General features: G+C 37.5%; 1 protein-coding gene across 1 annotated transcript in view; it reads left to right on the forward strand.

The window, feature by feature from the left end:
- szt2 (SZT2 subunit of KICSTOR complex) overlaps positions 1 to 17,148 on the forward strand; it is a 115,091-nt gene that overhangs the window by 55,174 nt on the left and 42,769 nt on the right. Inside the window, exons 52-58 of the mRNA XM_073870658.1 lie at positions 1,688 to 1,879; positions 6,396 to 6,598; positions 6,921 to 7,087; positions 11,076 to 11,173; positions 11,251 to 11,383; positions 11,522 to 11,649; positions 16,857 to 16,904. Coding sequence (XP_073726759.1) covers positions 1,688 to 1,879; positions 6,396 to 6,598; positions 6,921 to 7,087; positions 11,076 to 11,173; positions 11,251 to 11,383; positions 11,522 to 11,649; positions 16,857 to 16,904 — 969 coding nt within the window. The remainder of the gene's footprint in view (positions 1 to 1,687; positions 1,880 to 6,395; positions 6,599 to 6,920; positions 7,088 to 11,075; positions 11,174 to 11,250; positions 11,384 to 11,521; positions 11,650 to 16,856; positions 16,905 to 17,148) is intronic.

Here is a 17,148-nt window from a genome sequence, read left to right on the forward strand (position 1 = left end):
ATTCTGGTGTAATAATCAAGGACTTGGCTGATGTAACATGTCTGGCGTAGTGATATTACGCAGTGCCCAAAAATAGTCCCCTGCTATTGAAAGTTACTAAGGGAACTATTTTCAGGCAGTTCGTAATGTTACGTCCTTGATTATTACGTTAGAATGAGAGTATAATTCCCTAGCCATATCTGCCTAGAAAATAATTTTTTTTAATTTTCTGTCGGTCTTGGTGCACGATGTAGCTACAGAAGAGTCAAGTTTTAAATAGGAAAAATATCAAAAGTCTTTGGTTGTTTTTAGCATGATGCTAATGGTCTAATCAGTTTCAATGAATTATGCTAAGCTATGCTAAAAGTGCTAGAGCCAGACCCGGAAATCAGCTGAATAAATAGATCTGATTCCTGTGAATACAGTCTAAGGCAATAGTATCGTTATCTGGGTAAGGGTTAAAATGTGCTAACAAACACGTTTCGAAAAGCTTTGGGGTAAAATTAAAGGTGCCGTAGAATGTAAAACTGTATTTACTGCAGGCATAGATGAATAATAAGAGTTCTGTACATGGTAATGAGATATTGTGAGCTTAAAATATGATTGTTTCCTCCTCCTTATGTAAACCTCACGCATGCAAAAGACCGCTGGAAAACAGACCAACAGGCCAACGTTACAGTCGATATGTACGCCCCAAACATTAAATTAAACTAAAATTTATTTAGCGACAAAGTTGTAACTGCTGAGTTAGCGCTACATGCTAGTTAATGCTATATGCTAGTGTTTAGGCTAAAGTTCTACTATTGACGTTTCAGTTACGTTTTGCAGTCCATACTGAATTAACACAAACTTACCACTTAGAAACATCTATTTACAATCTCAGAATAATTGATTAAGACATAAGGTCTGTTTTTGCACACACAGAGCTACTAAACTGCTCTGAGAAACAGCCAATCAGACCAGAGCTCAACATTATTATTCATGACCCTTTCAAATAAGGTTATAATACACAATTTCATTCTAAAGGCAAATCCTAGGGTTGTAAATGGACAATGAACAATTTATTTCAATGCATTCTTTGGCACTTTTAACCAGTCAGTCAGGAGCTGTGGGCAGGGTTTATCAGTGTGACGTCACATTAACAAGAAAATCAAAACATCATGTCTAATGAGACTGCTTTGGTGTAATGGGGATTAAAAAAGGAGCATGGGTGGATTTTTTTTCATTGTAGATGTTCACACACTGCCAACACACATTTTTGTCCAAAGTGGATTTTGCATAATAGGTGCCCTTTAAATATTCTCCTCCTGTCAATTTTGCGTCTATGCATACAATAAGGTCAGTCGCAAAAACCACACCTTTTCAGCGCAAATTTTTCACTTTGTGTGTTTAGTAAATCCTACAGTCGTTTTTTTTATAGCAAAAGAGGCATTTGTGCTTGGGAAAGCTGTCTTTAACAATTGATGACAGTCTTTTGACACCTACTACATCAGATTTAGTAGATGGGCATTGGAACAGGATTAGCAGCTTACAGACACTTATATATAAGGAAATAGATGTGCAAATGAGCGTTGTGGGATCTGTAAATTTTTCCCTGTAATGTGATGAAGTCTCAGACGGGCTGAACAGATGTACCTGCTGTTTTGTGTGAGGAGGTCAGACACCTCCATGTGTGTGATGATGTACACGTGTGACCTCTGATCCGCAGGTGCGGCCGTACGCGTGAGGTTTGACATATGGGAGCAGGGTAACATCAGCCCCCTGCAGCTGATGGACAGACTGAGGGCCGCCCTGCGCCACGCCCTCTGTGATGTCATCATGGAGATGCGTGTGCTGCTGAATCCCTTGTGTCTGGAGACATTCTGCCTTCCCTCTGCCACCCAACAGAATGAGAGTACAGGTGAAATAAAACTGGTCAATTAATCATTTTGAATATGATCTCTGCTTCTTGTTTACAGTACTTGCAGTTATAATTTACACAGCCAGCAAAGCATATTCGTGAGAGGATTTTCCAAATTGCGATAAAAAATATGCATCATGGGCAGATATTTTTAATACATATTTCAAATTTTGATAAACATTTTAATTAGGGATGCAAAGATAGAAAGTTTCTGCGCCAATACCGATATTTGGTTGACATATACCATCACATAGGCGTAAATCCTGGGAGGGGGGTTAGGGGGACAGGTCCCTCCATCTAATTATTGCCCCTCTTAAATTATCATTAAAAACCATGTGTATTAATTAAATATATTAGGGGTGTCACAATTAATCGATTGTGCGATGCATCGCGATGCGGGGGTGGACGATTCTGCATCGATGCAGTAATAACCCATAATCGATTATAGCCTGCTGACATCATTCGTCGCGTACAGGTATGTGGCGGTAGAAAAAATGGCAGAGGGTTGTGAGAAACGAGTGATAAAAAATGCACCGGGTATTTTAAAAGCCGATGTCTGGGCTCATTTCGGCTTCTATGAACATGCTGGTAAGCACGAACTGGACAAGACACACGCTGTGTGTAAAGTAGAGCTGTAATCGGGCCTTAAAAGTTAGGCCCGAAATGACCGGAGCCCGACATAATGCAGCCCGAACCCGAACGTACATTTAGATTGACAGCTTTTTAAAAGCCCGAACCCGTTTACAGCACGACATTATTTAAATGTGCGCACACACACAGCTTTTGTAAAGATTCAAGAATGAGAAATTTACACAGGTTTTAACATTATTTATTCATTACTAATAATCTACACGCAAACTTGGAAGTTGAAACAAAGAAATAAAATAAGTCATCTGTAACATTGTAACATCTCATTCTAAATAGGCCTATGCAATACACTATAAATAGGCCAATAAAAATATTATTTCTTAACGAATTAAATTAAGATAATACATTCTGAATTAAGATGGGTATTTGGCAATAACGAAATTAAGAGAAAGGCTCCGTGGGATTTGCGTCGGCACTTCTCTCCATTACTGCCAACATTAGTCTATATCCTTTGTCTAAATTATGTATTTAAGTCTCAATTAATATTTAGTTATACATTGAAAAACCTTTTCTCACCAAGATTAGGCTACATGTTTTTGATTAGAAAAATTATTAAATAAATGGCTTCAGCGTGGTCCTGCGCTACTGAACTTGACTGCTCATTTACCTCACAAAGCCGGAGCGGAAGCCCGAGCCCGCCCCGAGCCCGTGTAAAATGTTAGAAATAAAGCCGTCGGGTTCGGGCAAAGATCTTCAGCTCTAGTGTAAAGCCTGCCATGCACAAATAAAATATGTAGGCAATACCACTAATCTAAGAAACCACGTTAACCGTTTTCACCCCGAGCTGCTAAAGAATGCAAGTGTTGATAATGCTTTAATTGACAGTATTATGCACTTTTAGTTTTTCCTAATGTTTTAGTTTTAAATGCTGCTGTTGTTTGCTGTTACAGAACAAGTTTGTCTTGTTTCCTATTAAAGGGAAACTTCACCCATTTGCATTAAGCTTTGTACCGTTAGAACCCCAGTCATGTTTTTGAATGGTCGTGCACCATTCCCTCAGTTTCCCCTGAGAGGGGAGAAATACTGATTTCAGTGAGGCACTTCCTTCTTTCAATGATGTAAAAATCGTCATTTTGCGTCATTGAAAGAAGGAAATCCTGTATCTCTATTGAGTGTGAAAGACTACAGACACTCATTCCTCATTTTTCCAAGGTGGGGGCTATGGGTGGGACCCACTCACGCTCCAGACCAATTACAGATATGTGGGTGGGACTTACTAAAATATACCAACACCCACCCAAAAAAAAACGACCAGCCGCCATCTTTATGCTAAGCTAAGCTAAACAGAAGTTGTGGAGCGAGCCAGAATTCATGTTACAATAACAGTGGAAGTTAATCAATATTACATGGAAGAGGGTGATTTTACAAGCGTGATGCTCTAATCCGCTGTTCATTGCACCTTTATGAGCCACAATACTGCAAAGAGCTGAGGCAGATGTAGGAACAGAAGCCCGAGGAGTAGGCCGGAGCCTGGGCGTCGGCTGTGTAGAGGAGCCCGGTGAAGACGCAGCAACCATCGGCCTCTGCTGCGTAGAGAAGCTTGCCTGTTCTCTCGCTGTGTGGCTTCTTTATAACATTTCTGCATCAGATAAGGATATGGACGTTTGTTTGGTGAAGGTTTCTATGCAAGAGAGGAACTTTGCGCGCGTTTGGAACGTTTATTTCACGGACATGTTTCGGTTTACGAGCAGACGCGCTGCGGAGTATATAAGCTTGGACGGACTCGCGCCGTTTGCTTTCGGTTTAACATTTCTGGATCAGATAAGGATATGGACGGTTGTTTTGTGAATGTTTATGGTAGCGGGCTTATTTAAAATACGTGTTTCGGTTTACGAGCACAAGCTCCAAGAGCTGAGGCAGCGCGTCTGTGGAGATATTATGCAGGGGACGCGTTTGTGTGCAGGATGCAGGGATAAACGGACGTCTGACTAAAGTGAGTGTTTATATTTTCTTTGTTATACTAACGTGGCATTTATGTACACAATAGCATATCTGAGCGGTGTTTTATATGTCTATATTGTGAGAGCAGTGAGGCAAATAATAACACAAATGTAATTACAGTAAACAAGAGACAAAAAGAAAATTGGTAAAACTAAATAAACATTTAAAATGCATACACTTTTTTTAAGTACTTGGAAAGACATTTGTACTGCGCATCTGAAACCGCACGTTACTGTTTGAATAAGACTTTGCTACACACCAGGCCAGAGTGTTATTGTGTGTACCACAATGTAACATCACGTTTAAAAGTAAATCATGATTGGTGTCTGTCAGACACAGTGGTGGTGGCTATTTTCTTTGTTTTACTAACGTGGCATTTATGTACATAATAGCATGTCTAAGCCGTGTTCCGAGTAATGGGTGTGGCTTGCAGAGCTGTGCATTGTGGTGCATAGTGGCAGTTGTAGTTTTTCATACAAATGTGCTCTAAAGTCACATTTTGTCTTTTCTCTGTCAAATAGGCACAAAATTCTACATTTATGTTACATTTTGACTACAAATATGACTCACTTTCCATAAAGATTAATGTTCCTATCGGTGAAATGGCCCTTTAAGTAGTATACTTTAGTATACTTCTTGAAGAAAACAAAATACAAAGGAGTTCAAATACTGTATCTGACTTCTTACATTCATCAAAATAAATGTAGCAATGTGCAGTAATAAAAAAAAAGGATGCAATGCATCGTGATGCATCATGATGCATCGTAACATCGAATTGAATCGAATCGTTAACTTAATAATCGGAATCGAATTGAATCGAGGAACCAGTGAAGATTCACACCTCTAAAATATATACTTTAAATAATCATGTTAGTAGTTAAACAATACAAATGCAAGCCGGGCAGAAAATGTGTAGTATCATTAACATATGTCTTTTCGAAGATTTTCAGTAATACTAAATAATAGAATGTATTTTATAATTTTTTTATAAATATATTTTTATCTCATTCCCCGCCAGCCATTTTTTGAAAAGTTGCCCGCCAGCATTTTTTGTGCTTTTCACAAAGTTTCACAAAATGCCTTCCAGAATTTTTTTTTCTAAAAATATATAAACATACAAATATATCAAATGAAAGAACAGACCCTCTGCTTTTAAACAAACAAACCAGGAAAAAAACATTTCATCCTATCTATATATTTTCATCTGGTTATACACTCTTAAATATGGGAATTTTTATTTAAAAAAATATTTTTTTAGCAAAAAGCTGAAATAATTTTTGTGAAGGAATTTTGTTAGAGATCAGATTCAGAACAATTATCAAAATATGCACAGAGTTTAAAATTAGTAAAAAAATCATTTTCTCAGTTTTGTATAAATTGGTTAATCGCAGTATTATAAATTAACATAAAAAATAACCAGGAACACGTTTTTTGTGCAAATGTTTTTTCTTCAATGGCGGGGAAAGAGTTGATGTTTTTCTTTTCCTGTTATTACTATTATTATTATTATTATTATGCTACAATATTATTATAATTATTTTAATATGTATTGTATTATTATTATTATATTATTATTATGCTGCATTATTATTTTATATATATATATATATATATATATATATATATATATATATATATATATATATATATATATATATATATATATATATATATATATATATATATATATATATATATATATATTGTCTGTTTGTTTTACAATGTGTTTTTTGTGCAGTTACTTTGCAACAATGCAAAACTGAACATTTTGCAGTGTTGCAAAGGTGCATTAAATTCTAATGTAATCTTTTTTTTAAACTAGGATTGAGTTGAATGCACCTGTCACATGGATTAGATGATGATTTGTTATTGTAGATCTAAGCTGAAACATATAATGCGCATCATTTTTTGTGTGTTGTTGTCACAGTACCCTTGAGTCTTCCTCAGTCGGACGGTAGAGAAGTGAGGGAGAGTTTTCGACGTCCCAGCGGTCCCCACGGGATCAAAAGCAGTCCGTCCCCCATAACCTTCATGTCCACCCCCAGTTCCACCACAACCACAGGAAGCAGCACGCCCGAATCAACCACGCCCACTGGAAAAACAACTCGCCGTAGCTTCTGGGAGATGTTGGTGCGTGTCTTAAATGTGCTCGCTCAGCATGTGGCGTCTTCATTAACAGCAAATTACCCTCATTAATTACGACTGTCAGCGCCTGTAAAACTGTATTGACGGTCAGCATGAATCAGTTTGTTCTGGGACCGGTGAAGTGTGAATGCTGAAGAAAGGATTGCACTTAAGAGCTTTACGCATTTGTTTTTTAACCATTTAATTATGCAAATGATGTCGCTGGACATTGTCATGAGATGCTAAGTCTGCCATATTTAAATGATCTTTACAAGAAAATTATTAAGAACAGTAAGATAAGCATATGTGTTTGTTTTGGTATTGGTAGAGTAAAACAGAAACTGCTGAGCTTGGCAGTCCAAAGACGACCGATGACATCATACCCGAGCGAGCAGAAGACAGCCGCGTGGGCCGACGGAGACACAAGACCGAAAACGTGAAGCAACAGTGGAACCATGAGAAAGCAATGGCTGTGGAGCAGGAACAGGCTCAGAGGTCTGTCAGAGTTTAAATATTGTATATGGTTTCGATTCGGTTTTTAAATCAGTCCGGTATCGAACACATTTTAGTTTGGCAGACATGTTCTCTCACTTTTAGACCTACTTGTAATGCACGGATCCAATATACTGTTACACACAAGCATTTTTTTACTGAATTGTTCACATTTACACAGACTGCGTTATTGAGGATAATCGTGGCATATTAAAATAATTAATGTTCGTTTAAAGTGAACCCAGTATTTGCAAGCTGTCTGAAACTTGCGTTATTCTGGGCGCATGCTTCTGACTTCTCAAACAATGCATGAGGAGTGCATTAAGATCTGTTTAGCTGCTTTTTCCCTAAATATTTAAATTGGCAAGGCCTAAAACACGTGTAAATGATAAACTTTGTCTTTGATGACGAAGATACAGTTCTGTCAACTGTCCTGAGCATCGTTCACACTTGCCCCGCGCCATCAAGCACTCCTTACAAGCACTATCTAAAGTAAAGCACACATATAAAGAATCGATTCAGAGATTTCCAGAGTTAATATTGTTTCAGTTTTTGAAGATTGACAAAAAGCTGAGAATCTATATTTTTACCCAGCCCTACAGTTGATGTTACTGTACCTTTAAGACTTCTGTGACCACGTACATTCTGCACTTATAGACCTACTGAATACCTACTACGTGATGGCCCAAGGCCAGCATGACCAATGATTTGGACATCTGACAATACTGTCACTTTACCTATCGGGCTAGCTCTGCATCTTCATTATATTTGTTATCTGCGTGCGTTTAAATATTAAAGAGCAAAAAGACACGAAAGCATTTTCAATGCACTACTCACGCCCTGTTTGAGTTTTGTGTGTGCGCCTGTCCGAAGCACGCAACCAATATCTTACTGTGGGTTCACACCAGCCACGTTTGAGGCGTCAAATTCGCATCTGCAGCTTGAACATTTTGAGTTTACTCGCTTTTTCCGCGCGAAATTCTAGTCATCGAGACATTCACGCGGAAATTTGCGTGATGGGAGGGGCTTCTGCGACTCCACCACTGATCTATATAAATGACTGGATTGCGCATAGAACGCTTAACGTAACAGCGTGAGGTGAAGCCAGCGCAGAGTTCGAGCCGCCATCTTGGTATACACAACCGGCAGAGAGCGTCATTGACTTCCATAAATCATTTTTTAAATCAGTCACGCAAGATTACTTTTAGGATATGTGTACGTAAATTAACTGTTAATTCTGGTGTTATTTGCAATGTTTATGTTTTAATCGGGCAGGAAAATGGATTTATAAAAAAACGTTAAGGTGAGTGTGTCTGCTGCGTTCTGTTAATGACACGGGTATAAATAAAGTTTTTTTTGACATTCAGCTACACGGTCAGCGTTATTTCTCTAAATAAGTTTAGGTAACTTGTAAGTTTAGATAACATAAAACCAGCAAATTATTGCATGCACATACGGTACAAAGTATGATTATTTATTTAGATTTCAGAATGAGCACGTTTGTCATTAATACTAAATATGCTGCGGTCTGTCTGCTGATCTGATACTGTAATGAAGATGAATGTATAATAACTGATTAAAAACTAAAATGTACAACTTTCAGTAAATAACTATGTACATGCTTAGGACGTTTGTGTTGTAATAATGTACAGGGTAACTTCAGATATAAAAACGAAGACTAGTAAAGTGATGTTTTATCATTAAAATCTGATCGCGTCCATTGATTTAATAGAATGTTTGGGTATACCAACATGGCGGCGTGGTGGCTTCACAGTTGTGACGTCATGCGCAATCCAGTCATTTATATAGATCAGTGGACTCCACTCGCTTCCTCTTATCACGTCACTACTAGAGCAAGCTCCTGATTGGTTAACGTGCTGCGTTTTTTCTGCCAACGTTCACATTTTTCAACTCACGCGTTTCCCGCGGCAACACTCAATTCGCGCCATTCGCGTTAACTAGACGCGTTTAGCGTGGTGCGGTAGACGCGCCTCATTCCCGCCGCGAGACCTTCAGACACGCGTCAACGCATATTCACATTGACTTAACATTGAAATCACTCGCACTTGACACCTCTACCGCAGCTGGTGTGAACGCAGCATCAAAGCTACATCTTAAGGCTTCAGACGGTGCGCAAATAGTTCAAATTTTCTTCCCCTTGAATAGACAGAATAAGTTATTTCTAAATTCTGTGATTATCCTTGTAAAGTGAATGTAAACAGTTGAGAAATAAAATGTATATGTGACCCTGGACCACAAAACCAATCGTAAGGGTAATTTTTTTAAATTTGAGATTTATACGACATTCAAAAGCTTTCCATTGATGTATGCTTTGTTAGGATAGGACAATAGTTGGCCGAGATGCAACAATTTGAAATAAATGCATATTACTAATGAAAAGGTTAATTTTAGCGGTCTCTACTAGCTTACCACTGTTATGAGCTTGTGGACTAAATGGGGATACATAAAAAACTAATTTGAATGGGAAATCCTTAGGGAGAGGGTAGCAACAAGAGCGAGTTTCTGGCCAATTTTGTTTGCGATTTTGCTGCATCCACTCACAAAAATAAAGTTTTGATATATTTACGGTAGAAAATTGACTTCATGGAACATAATCTTTACGTAATATACTAATGATTTTTGCTCTAAAAGAAAAATCGATCATTTTAAATCATGCAGTGTATTTTTGGCTTTTTCTACAAATTAAGAATTTGGTTCCAAAACGCATTAAATCCATTTTGACTAATTTTGGTAAAAATGTGTTTTCTATACCAGGAAAGTGACAAGATGAAAACCACTATTTTCTACATAGCATCTTTAGGTAATAAAAACTTAACAATTAAAATCCATAATATAATTTTTACTGAGCCCCTAAGGTGACATTGGAGTAAAAAATCTAAAGATTAGTTTCATGGGCTCACATGAAACTATCGCGCATGCACGTGAAACTTTCGCATGTGCACATAACCTTTCGTTTTCACAGGCACGCGCGAAAGTTTCACGTTTGCAAGCGAAACTAAACGCGATAGTTTCATGCGTGCACGCGAAACTAAACTTTTAAAAAAAAATTCTCCATGTCCCCATAGGGGCTCCGTAGATTTTGAAAGATTTATTATAAAAACTGATTATTTTTTCCACAAAATGCTTTTAAATCTGTTGAATAAATATATAAATGTGCATTCATCTTTGCCATGTTATATTCATTTAATTGACTAGTGGTATACACTGATTAAAATAATAAACATTAATGGCATTAATCAAAACACTTACTACACTGTCAATGCTGCTGTCATCCTTGAGACGTCGTCGCTAAACCTTTTTTGACAGCAATCAGCTCAGCTGTAAAATGTTTTGGTCCTGCTCGATTTTCATTGACTTCAAGTAAAATAATGGAAAGTTTTTCATAAGATCCTCTTGGGTCAATGTGTTAGCATGACAGAAGCTTGGTGCTGTCTTGTAAGGATCAAGCAACAGTCGGGATTTTTCCGTCTCCCGAGTGCCTCTCGCATAAATTATTAGATTTTGATGGCTTACGGTTTTTCCTTATCAAAGAAAACAACCACAAGTTTAGCAATGTCTTCAAAAGTATTATTTTGTTTTTGTTTGTAGATGAAGAAAACTAGGATTCTGTGTGTATTCAAAGCGCCGTCATTGTTATTTACAATGCGTGAAATGGTGCGGTGTAATTTGTGGAGTGGATTTATTGCATTCTGCTGAGAAGGAGAACTGGCGTTTATCGCGTTTCGGGAAAAAAAGGAGAAAAGATGACAGAATAACACGGCTGATATTGGATTGCGTAAAATTAAGAATTTCCTTTAATACTGATCAGATTTTTTTTTTAAATGGCGTTTATCGCGTTTTGGAACCAAACTCTTCAAATATACCTGTGCAACTTACGACTGGTTTTGTGCTCCAGGGTCAATGATTACAATATATACAGATAGTCAAATAAATCCATAGGAATGAGTGTAAAGTTTGTGTCTTTGTTCAGGAGGCATGTGGCTCGGCTGGAGGAGGGAGATACAGGCACTCTTCACCAGGTCTATCAGAATACGTTCCTGCCCTGGGTCACCTTCATGAACAAACTGGGTGAGTCTTCACAGATCTGTGTTCAATTTCACTTCTCTTCATAACAAAACGTATGATGTTCTGTTGTTCCCTCGCAGGTTGTCCATCCATCCAGTATTGTGTAGCTGAAGTCTCGCATCATTTCCTCCTGCCATCCATCCTCACAGAGATTGTTAATCTGGTCAGCTCTCTGGCCAGTGACACCACGGTCAAAGTGTTTGAAAGAACCAGGTGTGTGGCAGAAACATCCGGCCAGATTTTGTGTTTAAATAGGACGTGCTTCTGTATTCGTTAATGTAATTTAGCTACGAAATCAGATGTTTTTACCAATACAGTTTTGATGAGCTGTTCCCCCGTGTGTGTTGACAGTTGTCCTCAGGGTGACATCTATGTCCCACTGTCAATCATTCAGCACATCAGCCAACCTCCTGCCACCACCAGAAGCTTCATTCTCATTGGTCGCAACTTCAGCCAATGGCATTGCAGTACAGAACAAGGTACCTCTTGTGTGAGACAGCATTTTATCATGTTGGCTTACATTACACACACACAGTTACAGAATAATTTCATAGGTCTTGAACCAAAAGGAAATTTTGCACAGCGTGTAATGATGCTTATAATGCATTATCATACTTAAATATTTTTGATAGTAATTTTAAAGCCATTTTAGCAAGTAATACATGCAGTATAGCGACAAGTTGGGTATTAATCATAATATATGATATTATACTCTCTAATGGGGCAAGTATTGTGATGTATTATAGATGTGGCTACAATAATCATCAAGATAAAGATAAAGAAGACTTTATTTTAATGCAATGCCTTTATAATGTATTATAATTGATATGCACTTTCAGGTGAACACAGGGAAATGTCCAGGTCACAGTTAATACAGCAATTAATACATTTAGGAAAGTCAAAAAGAAAAAAAATGAAAATGAAAGAATTGGATGTATTTAAATATTAATTAATGTAATAATTTAATATGCTTAATATAATTTTTTTATTTCGCACTTCTGTTTCCCCATGCTAGAGGTATACTTTACCTAGTGAATAGTTGTGTAAAATTATGGAAAATATATAATTTTTTTGCATTTCGGTAATGACATTTTTCTGTAGTCTTAAGGGCCGTTTACACTGGACGATAATGATAACTATAAAAATATAGTTTTAAACAATACAGACACAAGGAATGATGTTGTTGAGATCACTGACAGAGCAATTTTTTTTTCCCCGACTGACGAATGATAAACCATTAAGAGCCAATCAAATATAAGTTCTCAAGTATTTAAAATGGCAGATAAAGCTAGAAGTATTGTTTCATTTTCACGTATACGCAAGGGTCCGCATACCATGTATGCATTGTACATGGATCATCCAGATTGTTGTAAGCATGCATAATTCATATGCATAGGTCGCGCTTGTGCGTACAAGACAATGTAGCCCAATGTAGTTTTTTTTTGTCGCAATGCGTATGCGTTAAACTTCTGTGTACACGTACGAGTCAAATAAACTATGCATTGTAATGGTGCATTCCCACCAGCCACGGTAGAGGCGGCAGAACCGCGCTATTCACGCGTAGTTGGAAACACTTACTACACTGTCATTGTTGCTGTCATCCTTGAGACGTCGTCGCTAAACCTTTTTTGAAAGCAACCAGTTCAGCTGTAAAATGTTTTGGTCCTGCTCGATTTTCATTTCATCATTCCTTGTATCATGTATGCATTGTACGTGGATAGTCCAGATTGTTGTAACCGTGCATAATTCGAATGCATAGGTTGCGCTTGTGCGTACAAGGCAATGTAGCCAAATGTATTTATTTTATTGTCGCAATGCGTATGCGTCAAACGTCTGTGTACACGTACGAGTCAAATAAACTATGCATTGTAATGGTGCATTCCCACCAGCCGCGGTAGAGGCGGCAGAACCGCGCTGTTCACGCGTAGTTGGACGCTTGAGCATTTGAGTTCACTCGCTTCATTCACGCGTGTAAGGTGTGCGTGAAATTCCAGTCATTCGAGACATTCATGCGGAAATTTATGGCATGGGAGGTTCTTCTGCGACATCACTACTATAGCAAGGTCCTGATTGGTTAACACGTTGCGGAAAATGTCATGTAAATCACTCGCGCTTACCGCGTCTGATATAAACCCTGCATAAGTCTGTGCATTTGACCACGCTCACAAAGAAAACAAACTATACTCCAGGCTTGACACTGTGGAAATGCTCATTGCTGAGATCCATAACATAATATTATCTCCGGTATCTAGCGCAAGGAAATCAACAATATTAGTTAATGCTGTTAAAGGGTAATCATTTGCCCAAATATTGCGGTGCGAGAGCGAATTAATAATGTAAGGTTATTATTCAGTAGGTATCTTTACTATAGTACTATACTACAGTTATCTTTATAGTTAAAGTGTGAACGGCCCTTTGAAATATTATCATAATGTAAAATATCTTATGCTGTCTACACACCAAACGTGAAGCATTGCGTTCCTGGCTCTAGATTAATCGTGGGATTTAACTTTGTGTTATGCAAATTTTTAGCTTGAGTTGAATATTTTAACTTGCGCAAAGACGCGTTTGAGGAAAATAGTGTATGTTTTTGCTGCAATTGCTGCGGCCAATTTGCATCATTCGCATCGCCTCGTGAGAGGACAAGATGCTTCACGTTTGGTTTAAAATGGCATTGCTGAGATCCATAACATAAAAATAAAATTTGTATTAAAAAACACGAAGCATTGCGTTCCTCGCTCAAAATTACGTGCTGGATTTCATTTCGTGCCATGCAAATTTTTCACTTGAGTTGAATATTTTCTACTTGTGCAAAAAGGCATTTGAGGTGAATAGCACGTATTTTCGCAGCGACCGTTGCGCCAGATTTGCATTATTTGCATCGCCCTGCATGAGTTTGCATCTATTCGTGTCTTTGCGTCGACTTTTTATGTAATCTATTTGCGAAAATGGTTGAATTGCGTTTAGTGTGTACGCCACATTACACTTTAAGAAACATTTACCCAGATATTTTTATAATAAGATTTATTAAAACGTATAATAGCAAAACATTTAGAATTGAGTTGAATATTTTCAACTTGTGCGAATACGCATTTGAGGTGAATAGCGCATATTTTTGCAGCAACCGTTGTGGCCAATTTGCATTATTTGCATCACCCTGCATGAGTTTGCATCTATTCATGTCTCTGCGTCTATTTTTTTATGTAATCTATTCGCGAAAATTGTTAAATTTCGTTTAGTGTGTACGCCCCATTACACTTTAAGAAACATTTACCTAGATATTTTTTTAATAAGATTTATCAAAGCGTATAATAGCAACATTTAGAATTGAGTTGAATATTTTCAACTTGTCCGAATACGCATTTGAGGTGAATAGCGCGTATTTTTGCAGCAACCGTTGTGCCAAATTTGCATTATTTGCATCACCCTGCATGAGTTTGCATCTATTCGTGTCTTCGCGTCGATTTTTTATGTAATCTATTCGCGAAAATGGTTAAATTGTGTTTAGTGTGTACGCCCCATTACACTTTAAGAAACATTTACCCAGATATTTTTTTAATAATATTCATCAAAACGTATAATAGCAAAACATTTAGAATTGAGTTGAATATTTCCAACTTGTGCGAATGCGCATTCGAGGTGAATAGCACGTATTTTTCGCAGCAACCGTTGTGCCCAATTTGCATTATTTGCATCGCCCTGCATGAGTTTGCATCTATTCGTGTCTTTGCATCGATTTTTTATGTAATCTATTCGCGAAAATGGTTAAATTGTGTTTAGTGTGTACGCCCCATTACACTTTAAGAAACATTTACCCAGATATTTTTTTAATAAGATTTATCAAAACGTATAATAGCAAAACATTTAGAATTGAGTTGAATATTTTCAACTTGTGCGATTACGCATTTGAGGTGAATAGCGCGTATTTTTGCAGCAACCGTTGTGCCAAATTTGCATTATTTGCATCACCCTGCATGAGTTTGCATCTATTCGTGTCTCTGCGTCGATTTTTTATGTAATCTATTCGCGAAAATGGGTAAATTGCGTTTAGTGTGTAATCCTCATTACACTTTAAGAAACATTTACCTAGATATTTTTTTAATAAGATTTATCAAAGCGTATAATAGCAACATTTAGAATTGAGTTAAATATTTTCAACTTGTACGAATACGCATTCGAGGTGAATAGCGCGTATTTTTGCAGCAATCGTTGTGCCAAATTTGCATCACCCTGCATGAGTTTGCATCTATTCGTGTCTTTGCATCGATTTTTTATGTAATCTATTCGCGAAAATGGTTAAATTGTGTTTAGTGTGTACGCCCCATTACACTTTAAGAAACATTTACCCAGATATTTTTTAGTAAGATTTATCAAAACGTATAATAGCAAAACATTTAGAATTGAGTTGAATATTTTCAACTTGTGCGATTACGCATTTGAGGTGAATAGCGCGTATTTTTGCAGCAACCGTTGTGCCAAATTTGCATTATTTGCATCACCCTGCATGAGTTTGCATCTATTCATGTCTCTGCGTCTATTTTTTATGTAATCTATTCGCGAAAATGGGTAAATTGCGTTTAGTGTGTAATCCTCATTACACTTTAAGAAACATTTACCCAGATATTTTTTTAATAAGATTCATCAAAACGTATAATAGCAAAACATTTAGAATTGAGTTGAATATTTCCAACTTGTGCGAATACGCATTTGAGGTGAATAGCACGTATTTTTGCAGCAACCGTTGTGCCAAATTTGCATTTTTTGCATCACCCTGCATGAGTTTGCATCTATTCGTGTCTCTGCGTCGATTTTTTATGTAATCTATTCGCGAAAATTGTTAAATTTCGTTTAGTGTGTACGCCCCATTACACTTTAAGAAACATTTACCCAGATATTTTTTTAATAAGATTCATCAAACCTTATAATAGCAAAACATTTAGAATTTAGTTGAATATTTCCAACTTGTGCGAATGCGCATTTGAGGTGAATAGCACGTATTTTCGCAGCAACCGTTGTGCCCAATTTGCATTATTTGCATCACCCTGCATGAGTTTGCATCTATTCGTGTCTTTGCGTCAATTTTTTATGTAATCTATTCGTGAAAATGGTTAAATTGTGTTTAGTGTGTACGCCCCACTACACTTTAAGAAACATTTACCCAGATGTTTTTTTAATAAGATTCATCAAAACTTATAATAGCAAAACATTAAGGATTTCATTTTTTGCTGACCGCCAGAAATATAAGGTCAATGCTGAATTCTGTGGTCAACAGCTCTTGCTTTTAACTGCTTTCTATCTCTGTGCTAGCACCAAATGCATCCTTTACCAGAGCCCATGGGTCTTACCATTAGCACAGATAAATCTCATATTTTCCTCTCTCATTACATGAGCTGCCTCATAGCTGTTTTATCAAATTCAACTCATCTTGCTAACTATTTCTGTTTTATGTTCCATGTGTAATTTTTAGCGCTTTTTTACCTTAAGAGTTTGTGTTTAGTATTAAGTATAGAGTCTTGCTCTTCTGTTATCAGCTTGTACTGTAGATTCCTTTGCTTAAGTTGTTTTGTGTGTGCACGTTTGTGCGTGTGTGTGTGTGTGCGTGTGCGTGTGCGTGTGTGAATACAGCATTAACATAGAGTTGTTTCCTTTTGCAAAGCTATGTTTGCTCATCTCTGTTTGCCCACAGAAGACAGTTCAGATGACGAGAACAGTCCAGTTCTAAATAGGTGCACACGTAAGTTTGGCCCCTTATGGGGACCCGAGCGGCCCCTCACAGAACGGCCGTCTCTTCAAATCACACTATCACTACACCACAATCATACTGTGAATCCTAAAATAGACTTTGGGTCTCCGCTCTCTGCTATGTCTTGCGCACAATTCGAGTGCTATAAATTTCATCATAGACAGGGTCTGCGCAGACTGTGCATGTGCAGCCTGGTTTTTCTAGCATGTGCATGGGATTGAATACACTTGATACT

The sequence above is a fragment of the Misgurnus anguillicaudatus genome, chromosome 8 (assembly GCF_027580225.2).
Source record: "Misgurnus anguillicaudatus chromosome 8, ASM2758022v2, whole genome shotgun sequence".
NCBI classification, from domain to species: Eukaryota; Metazoa; Chordata; class Actinopteri; order Cypriniformes; family Cobitidae; genus Misgurnus; species Misgurnus anguillicaudatus.